General features: G+C 38.7%; 1 protein-coding gene across 2 annotated transcripts; it reads left to right on the top strand.

Annotated features, from left to right (window-relative positions):
- The first annotated feature begins 742 nt into the window (after positions 1-742).
- rnaseh2a (ribonuclease H2, subunit A) lies at positions 743-5,899 on the top strand. Of its 2 annotated transcripts, none has more exons than XM_037765874.1 (9): positions 743-828; positions 1,171-1,306; positions 3,229-3,300; positions 3,514-3,640; positions 3,733-3,820; positions 4,053-4,190; positions 4,607-4,694; positions 4,904-5,027; positions 5,565-5,899. In XM_037765874.1, the coding sequence occupies exons 2-9, from the start codon at positions 1,180-1,182 to the stop codon at positions 5,725-5,727; spliced, it is 927 nt and encodes a 308-aa protein (XP_037621802.1). In that variant the 5' UTR covers positions 743-828; positions 1,171-1,179; the 3' UTR covers positions 5,728-5,899. The 2 variants fall into 2 exon arrangements, with proteins under 2 accessions (XP_037621802.1, XP_037621803.1); XM_037765875.1 differs by lacking the exon at positions 743-828 and adding an exon at positions 977-995.
- Positions 5,900-9,837: the final 3,938 nt, after the last annotated feature.

Here is a 9,837-nt window from a genome sequence, read left to right as displayed (position 1 = left end):
ATTTTGCTGATAACTTACTACTTACTGGTATGTAAGTAGGAAAAAGGAAGGAAAAAGAATGACATTCCAGTTGGTAAAGAGGAAGATAAAGCACTAATAAAAAAAGAAAATATTGGAAGTTTGGCAGATAAAGTGAGATAAAGCAGAACATACTATAAAGTAGTCTGCAACAGACAGTCCTGTAGGTGGCGGTATACACCTTAAAGCTGGTGTTGCAATCATCCGCAAAAACACACGAAGAACAAGAAGAAGAAGAAGCGTGTGACGTCCGGGAACTTCGGCTCTTTTTAGTGATCCAGATCATTTGGCTCAGCTCACCAAGAAGAGCCGGCTCTTTCGGCTCCCAAACGGCTCTTCACTTTACCACTTCTGCCTTTTATAATTCAGCCAAATTTAGATCTGTTTTGACCTACGATTAGTATGTGTGCACATATATCACTTAAATTATTCAATTTAATTATACTAAACTTTATAATTTCCAAAATACCATAACTTTACATGCTGCTTCGTTTCCAACTGTCACTCATCTTGTCTGCTATTCGCGCACCGCACTCCTCTATCTCTTTCTCTCCTTCTCTCCTCCTCTCCCTCCTGCTCTGTACCTGTAGATCGTCAGCACGCCACGCATCCCATTCTGCCTTGAATTAATTAAAGAAAAAAGAAAAAAGAAAAAAACGGCTATTATCGTTCACTTAAAAGAGCCGGCTCAATGAACCGACTCGTTCGAGACCGACACATCACTAGTGACGTCAGTCCAGGGGCGCCAAATCTGCAGCAGACAGAAACACAACACAGAAGTAGTGAACAGTGTTGTCACCGTCTAAATAGGTAAGAATTAGCTTTGTTCAGATTTATAATGATATATGCTGCTTTAAGGTTTTATCATAAGAACCTAAACTACTCGTTTAGACAGAAAAATCAGCGTAGTCTGGTAAAAAAATGTCAGTTTGAGTAGTAAACAGCAAGCTAACGGTTGAGTTCATAATACAATAACGGTTAATAACGGTTATAACGGTTAGTTAACGGTTACTAACGGTTAGAAGAGCTAGACGAACACCTGCTATGTGTCATGTGTGCTAACATGGCAGGTTGTCAGGAGATTAAGAGTTGTAACGTTACATGTTTGAGTAAGACTTGAACCTGATGAGACTAATGTGTAATATGTTTCAGCCAGCTGTCATGGACCTCAGCCCCTATGAGACAGACAACTCGGTCAGCTGCCGGCTGGCCTCTCAGATCCCTGATGTGTGCCGGACTGAGGACTGCTGTCTGGGCATCGACGAGGCAGGCAGGGGGCCTGTGCTGGGTATGCTGTTACTATGACAATACACACTGTCTTAATACCACTGCATCCTTACATCTTCTGTTGCTGTCATCTGTCATTATTTTTGTCTTTCCTCCTGATTTTCAGCTGCCTCCAGTTACAATTCATGTAGAAATTAAACAGGTATCTTCATACAAATACCTGGGAGTTACAGATAGATAGATAGATAGATAGATAGATAGATAGATAGATATATAGATAGATAGATAGATGGATATATAGACAGATAGATAGATGGATGGATGGATGGATGGATGGATGGATGGATGGATAGACGGATAGATGGATAGATAGATAGATAGATAGATAGATAGATAGATGGATAGATGGATAGACAGATAGATAGATAGATAGATAGATAGATAGATGGATAGATGGATAGACAGATAGATAGATAGATAGATGGATATATAGACAGATGGATGGATGGATGGATGGATGGATGGATGGATGGATGGATGGATAGATAGATAGATGGATAGACAGATAGATAGATAGATAGATAGATAGACAGATAGATAGACAGACAGATAGACAGACAGACAGACAGATAGATAGACAGACAGATAGATAGATAGATGGATAGACAGATAGATAGATAGATAGATAGATAGATGGATAGACAGATAGATAGATGGATAGACAGATAGATAGATAGATAGATGGATAGATGGATAGATAGATAGATAGACAGATAGATAGACAGATAGATAGATAGACAGACAGATAGATAGATAGATGGATGGATAGATAGATAGATAGATAGACAGACAGACAGACAGACAGACAGACAGACAGACAGATAGACAGACAGACAGACAGACAGACAGACAGACAGACAGACAGACAGACAGACAGACAGATAGATAGATAGATAGATAGTAACTTTATGGATCCTGAGGGAAATTCAAGTTTCCAGCATCACAGTTCCATAGTGCAAAAACATGTTAGTAAAAAGGCAGTAAAAAAAGTTAGTAGTGCAAACTACAAAAAAAATATACCAGATATAAAAATACAAGGAGATGAAGAAAAACTGTTAAAACTGAATTGTCCTCCTGACTTTCAGCTGTCTCCAGTTACAATTCATAATGTAAAAATTAAACAGGTCTCTTCTTACAAATACCTGGGAGTTATAGATAGATAGATGGAAAGATAGATAGATAGTAACTTTATTGATCCCGAGGGAAATTCAAGTTTCCAGCATCACAGTTCCACAGAGCAAAACATGTTAGTAAAAAGGCAGTAAAAAAGTTAGTAGTGCAAAGTACAAAAAAATATACCAGATATAAAAATACAAGGAGATGAAGAATTTTTTTAAAAACTGAATATAGTGCAGGGTAACAGCTGTGATACACGACTATTAAAAAGTGCAGAAGAGACTGTTAAAAATGAGTATAGTGCAGGGTAACTCCAGTAGCTTAGTCTATGAAAGTGCACTGTGTGCATTATTATCTGTCCTGCAGACCGTCCTCCTTTGTCCGATTTAGAGTCCCTACATTTACGCTTTTGTCCATCAGTCCATCTTGTTGCTAAATAATAATGAATGTGCTGCTAAGGAGATGTAAATCCAGAGGACAGATGGTATTTTTTAATAGGTTATGTATAGTTAATTGTGATGTGTTTTGTTTTTTGTCTGATGGGTCTTACTTGTCTGTCTGTCTATGGTAACAGTATGTCTATTGTATGTGTACTTTTTCTCAAACTGAGCTGCCTATTGATGCAAAATGAATTTCAGTGCAAACTGACAATAAAGTTGTATCGTATCGTATCTATAGTTTATCATGGAGATAAGGATTTGCTATAGTCTGCCACGGTTTGAATGCATTGCTCATTTGTTCTAGCACTGACTGCATTGTGTCATGTGGTTGCCATCATTTTTACACTGTTTATGTTTTGTGATCCAGGGCCCATGGTGTATGGAATATGTTTCTGTCCTGTTTCCAAAAAGCCGCAGCTGAAGGCTTCAAAAGTAGCAGGTAATCCTACATCTCTGCAGATGAGTTGATAATGATGTTACACACTCTTTCTCAGCGTGGTGCTTTTAAACTCATCCTCACTGCTATCTTACTGAAGAAAATGTGAAGCTAACCGATTCATCTTTTCCTTTGTTCAAGTAGTTATAAATACCACCAGAAAACATAATAAGCAATACATAATTGTTTTGATGCGTTTTGTCACTCCCTTATCAGATTCAAAGACTTTAACAGAAGCAGAAAGAGAGAATCTTTTCCAAACACTGGATAAAGCCAAAAGTTACATAGGCTGGGCTGTGCAGATCCTCTCACCAAACACCATCTCTACCAGCATGTTACAGAGGTATGTGGCACACACAGTATCATGCACACTTGTTCTTTTGTTATAAGCTGTGTTTTATATTCACATCCTGACAAAATGTCTGCTTTTGTTAGGACAAAATACAACCTGAACGCCCTTTCACATGATACAGCAATTGGTCTAGTACAGTATGCCCTGGACAGTGGAGTGCAGCTCACAGAGGTATGCACTTCATGTAAATATAAATAAATAATGATTTTGTTGTGTTGTCCCTGTGAATTGTGTGCTCTTCGTGTACTGTACATTTCTCTGAGTGAAAGTCATGAATAGATTCAAGATGGAAACATTCAACATTAGACAAAACAACATATTCCCGTTATCATTCATTTGTCTTCTTTCTTTTTTTCCCCGTCTTACTTGGCCTTCCCTCCTCCACCTCCCTCTCCTTCTCCAGGTATTTGTGGACACAGTTGGCCCAGCAGAGAAGTATCAGGAGAAACTCTCCAAGCTGTTCCCAGGTATCGAGGTGACTGTGAGACCAAAGGCCGACTCCCTCTTCCCCGTCGTCAGTGCAGCCAGTATCTGTGCGAAGGTTAGTGACCACCAGCCAACTGGATCTCAGTTCACAGTAACTTCTGTATATTTCAATCTAGTCCCAATGTTGTCATGTTTTTGTGTCGACGTGACTAATGGGGACAAGAATTTTTGAAACTGGTCCAGTATTGTGGGAGAACTGTACTCAGCAGCTGCAAAATGAGCTTTGAGGGCAAGTGAGCAGCGTCAATGTAACGTTACGTCCACTAAAAGTGCTTGCTTTTGCCGAACAGGCTCAGATTGTTATTATAAGTGTCCCTCAATACTGGACCAATTTCAGAAATTGTTGTCCATATTAGTCAGTAAATTACCCGTAATTCAGGATTATAGAGCTAAAAATTGCTGCTGCTGAAAAGCTCTGTGTCCACATTTTAAGCTTTGTTCAAAATCAGTCAGTAGTTTTTTGTTCTTCAGGTGGCCAGGGATCGTGTTGTAAAGGGCTGGAACTTTCCTGAGGACTTGGAAGAGGTTGATGCAGACTACGGCTCAGGATACCCCAGTGGTAATAGAAACGATCAACGGCTATTATAATCCTTCCGTGATGTGATCCATGTTTGAGAAATACTTTTTACATTTTGTTAAATAAAATCAGCATTACAGGCATTTCTTTTTTTAATTGTGTCACTGTTAACGTTACCTAAACAGGACAGTTATCGATGCATGTAGAAACTGAATGTAGATAAACAGATTTTTTTCCCCCTGTCTTTTCAGACCCCAAGACTAAAGCGTGGCTGCTGAAGTACCTGGACCCAGTGTTCGGTTACCCTCAGTTTGTTCGATTTAGCTGGAGCACTGCCCAAACCCTGATGGACAGCAAGGGTGTGACTGTTCACTGGTAAAGAGCCTTAAATTAATTTGATTTTGAAAGTCCTTAGATGTATAAAAGGTTGATTTTGTAAGTTACGGTTATTTTTTTTTCATTTTTGAAGCCTTTATTACTACCGCAGTTAGAAGTCAGCCTTGTTATATGAGCGCCCGTTCTACCAACTGAGCTATCGTGGCGCCCTGATTCCGGAAGTCAAATAATACCATTGAAATGCAGCATTAAAACATGATTTTCTGTGCCCGCTGTTATTCTGCTCTGAGAAAATTACTATCTCTGCTATTCTGTAACAGGAATTTGGCAGATAAAAAGAATTTTCTTAAAGCATTAAATCACTTTCAAGCTTTTATCCACGTTCATGAAAGCCAAAAACAACATGAAAAAATGAGAATTGCTTTGTTGTGTGTTGTGTGAGTTTGTTATTGCTTTGTGAAAACCACAACCCTCTGATTTCCAGGTCATGCTTAATGTCTGTGCAAATCCTTTGACTTGAAACAAGAGCTAACCACAGTGTAAAAATCTGTCTGGTTTTATCAAATCTGTCCTCAGGGACGACGACGACGAGGACGGGGAGAAGGCAGCCCAGCGGCAGAACAACCGGTCCATGTTGGCCTACTTCAGTGCATCAGCTGGAGGTAACAACCAAAACGCGACCCACCAGACACACCGCTTCTTCACTGAGCGGAGGCTGAAGAGCCTCGACACACTCTGAAGACAACACAGTAGAGGGCACGCGCACACACACACAGGAAATCATGTGCAAGCTTTCATGTGCAGACCAAACAGTGAGTCTTCGGCACAGATGTGGACTTTGATGAAACATTGCAGATATTGTATGTTTGTATCACCAATACAAACATAAATGAAGATCTATCTTTATTTGTTCTGTTTGTACCTGTTTTTTTTTAATAAAATAATGTTTAAAACTCACTTTTTGACTTTGTAAGAGCCCTTGTTTTAAAATACACCATACAGAAGCAAAGAGGCATTGTTTGGAATGTGCTGCAATCTTTAATGCTAATACTGCCCTCTGGAGGCGAAGTGACAGAATACACCAGGGGGTTGAAAAGCATGTTTAACATGAACCATTATGGGTCCCAACACAACCAGTGGACAAATGCAAAATATCCCCTACAATATGATAACTGCTGAATGAAAACCACTCAGCACAGCTTGTTCAACAAACACTGAAATCACAGTCTCTCATGCTGTTTTATCACATCGTTTAGGCTACAGTACTGCATAAAGACCATGGCTTATCATTTATGTGTTATCCTGGGTATCGTATGATACCTGAGTTTTGGCGCATATACCAAAATCAGGAATACATTTAACAAAAGAAATGAAAGTTGTTAAATGTTGAACTTTGTCTAAAACAAACAACCATACAATATTTAAGCATTGCCTTATAAAATACAGTCTTAAATTATGATTAAAATCAGAAACTGTCTAATCAAAGTATAATTTAAGAATGAGTAATCTTTCAATGCTAGCTTTCAGTACTTAACAGTTTTCGACACTTGGTGTTGTCGGCACCAAAACAGTTTGAGATTCAATACCCAGCCCTTGTAGGAAAACAAAAGGTCATGCTTTTCTGTTAAAATATAAATAAATACAGGTTTGTTTTTATTCTAATTTTAGCTTTCACATTATGTACTGTCTTTACAAAATTGATATATAACTTGCAAAAAAAGATCACATCTTAATAACTGAAGCACCAGCAGCAGACATTTTGCGCTAATACCTCTAAATATAGAAAAGGATTTTCTATTCTTTTCAGTTTTACATGTTGAGACTACCCGCTACAGTATGAGGTAAAAAGGAGGATTGATGGTATTACTGCATTCTGTTCTTCTCTTTAAATACCACAGTGTAATCTGTATTAACCAAACAAAGCACATTTGGCGTTGCATAGATTGATCTTGAGATGTTTGCCAAATGTCCGTCTCCTGTTGTTGATCTGTCTCACATCCTCTGAGAGCTTCATCCTCTTCTGACTCGCTGGGCTAAACACGCAGGAAGCTTCACGCATGACATAACACATTTTGCTACAGGAACATAAAAGGCAGCTGGCTAAAAAGGGGTGTCCATATCATGAGAAAAATAAATACTTCATTGACATGCCCAGTTTAACAAAGGTGAACAAAAAAACAAAACAAAGGAATGTCCATCAGTCCAGCGTCCCTAGCTCTCGATGGATTTGTGTCGAGACTCTTGGATTCTCTTCCCCCAGTTCATAGCCAAAGTGGAGACCGCAAACGAGGACAGGATCACTATGGAGCTCCCCACAAAGTGAGACGACGCTCCTCTGAAGTTTGTTCTCAGGGCTTTCCTGGGGAAAGTTTCTCTGTCCAAGGCTGCAGTGGTGGTCACGGTCTGGACCACGGCCTCCATGGTTACAGCTGTTGCTTGGATGTACGGAGACTGAAGACAAAGTCCACAAGCTGGTGTTGGGAGGTTAGATGTTGGGTCTGCTTCAGCCTCAGCTGGATGTGTCTGGATCTTTCTGTAGTGACCAACCCGTCGCAGAGCTTGATCTGTTGTGTTCTGTCTGATTCCTTCCCTGATACCTTCCTGTATGCCCATTTATAACCTCCCCAGACCCGTCATCTAATCCCTCTAAGTAGCCTGGTCTATTGCTGCGTCAATGGGATTAAAAACAGTTGGCCCTTGCCTGTTGAGGATCAAGGTGACGATCCATTTCAGCGTAAGACTGTTACCTTTAATTCTGTTAGATCACACTTAACCTTCATCCATGGTGAATGAATGGAGTTGTTTATGGGAAAGAAGCAGTCAACAAGTCTAGTGTGTAAACATATAATTAGGAAATGGCATAAACAATAAATGATGACATGACAGACAAGAAGCACGCAGTCAGTCATGAGGGTCATTTCCACATGCCTTCATATGTTAGTTTCAATGCTAAACAGATGCGGCAAATGTTTCACTTCATATTCATCACAACCGAAAAGAAGCTCTTCACTTCTCTAATATGCTCTCTATACATTTTGCACTTTTGTTTGTATTACAAATAGGGCTGCCCCAAATGCTTCGAAGCTTCGACCTTTGCCATAGTAGTTGACCTCCAAATCAGTATTCAAATGCTTCGTGTTTTTTTTTTTTTTTAATATAAGTGTGTAATAATTAAGTATAAATCCCAATATAGCCCATGAAATAAGGAAAAATCCCACAACTTTATTCATATTCAACATAAATGTATTTATCATCATTTATCATAAAATGATTCTCTGACGGATATCGCTGTCCCGGGCACTGAAGCGCCCCCCAAATGGATACAGACAGACCTCCGCGAAGCTTGGAATATCTTCAAATGTTTCTCACCAAAGCTTCAAAAAAGCCCAAAAAATGACCTTCGGGACAGCCCTAATTACAAAACAACAGCATTTTTATGCTACTGCGCTGGCGACAGCTGTAGCTGGAGGCATTATGTTTTTGGGCTGTATTTCCGTCCATTCTCGTGAACGCGACATCTCAGGAATGCCTGCAGGGAATTTCTGCAAATTTGGATCAAGCGTCTACTTGGACTCAATGATGAACTGATTCGATTTTGGTGGTCAAAGGTCACTGTGACCTCACAAAACACATTTTTGGCCATAACTCAAGAATTCACATGCTAATTATGACAATTTCACACAACTGTCTAATAAAATAAAATGATGAAGTGAAGACATTGTTGACAGACATGGATGTAAACTGCAGCTTGATTGGTTGGCGGAGGGATACAACTGCGAGGCCGTAATTCTAGTTTTAAAAAAAGATAAAATATCTCACAAAACAAAGCAAATGTTTATGAAAGCGGTTTTGTTAACCAAAATAAATAGCCCTGTTTTGGCAGACAATAAGGATTAAGGTGCTCAGGAGGAGAAGCAGATTAGAACCTGCTAATATTTGGCAGCTATTCGTTTTTTTCCATTGGTTACGTAATTGATACCAGAAGACCTGCCAGATGAGTGTAGACTGTTATCTAAGACTACTGTACTTTTCTGAACATGTACTGATCCTTCCCTTAGATGAGATAAGAGAGTAGATCTGTAGAGAGACGGGACAGAAGATCAATCAAAGATCTATGTTGATTCACCGGAAAGAAGAGTACATCTGATTAAGAAACACTACAGGACAATTATACAATAAAACTCAAACTAGAAGTTCAAATAACATTGTTTTATTATTTAATGTCTCCAGCCAAGGACATAGTTCGTCATTAAAGATTTTGATTTGTAAAAGTTTAGATTATGTATCTACATTATATTTAGAATTAGTTGTTAATATATGGTATGTTTGTCATTTAGTCAACAGCATTAGACATTTCTATGTAAAATATCTCAAAAGCCCACGTCTTTATTCTCCTTGCAGATTTTTCAAAGTGTTATATATTGTAAATGCTGTAGTTCGTCCAACTACATTTAGGAAGGTAAACAGGAAGTTAACGTTGGATGGCGTTTCTCATATTAACACAGACTAGAGCTGAAACGATGAGTACATTGTTAGGAAACTAATCCGCAACAATTTTGATAACGGATTAATTGTTTAAGCCGTTTAATACGCAAAAATGCAAAACATCTTCTGATTAAAGCTTCTTAAATGTGGGTATGCAGCTTGGTCCTTAACTCCGTTATATACTGTATATATACAGTGATATATAACTCTATTATATATCATATAATGGAGTTGAGGTATATATGTATATAAAATATCGTGTGGTTTTGGAAAGAAAAATTAAGCGATTATTAAAAACATAACTGACGGATTGATAAAAAATTAAGAAAATCACCCTTATCACAAACCGTCCTATGCTTTAACT

Source organism: Sebastes umbrosus, chromosome 3 (assembly GCF_015220745.1).
Source record: "Sebastes umbrosus isolate fSebUmb1 chromosome 3, fSebUmb1.pri, whole genome shotgun sequence".
Classification (NCBI taxonomy): domain Eukaryota; kingdom Metazoa; phylum Chordata; class Actinopteri; order Perciformes; family Sebastidae; genus Sebastes; species Sebastes umbrosus.
The sequence above is the reverse complement of the archived record's forward strand: the minus strand, read 5'-3'. Positions and strand labels throughout refer to the sequence as shown.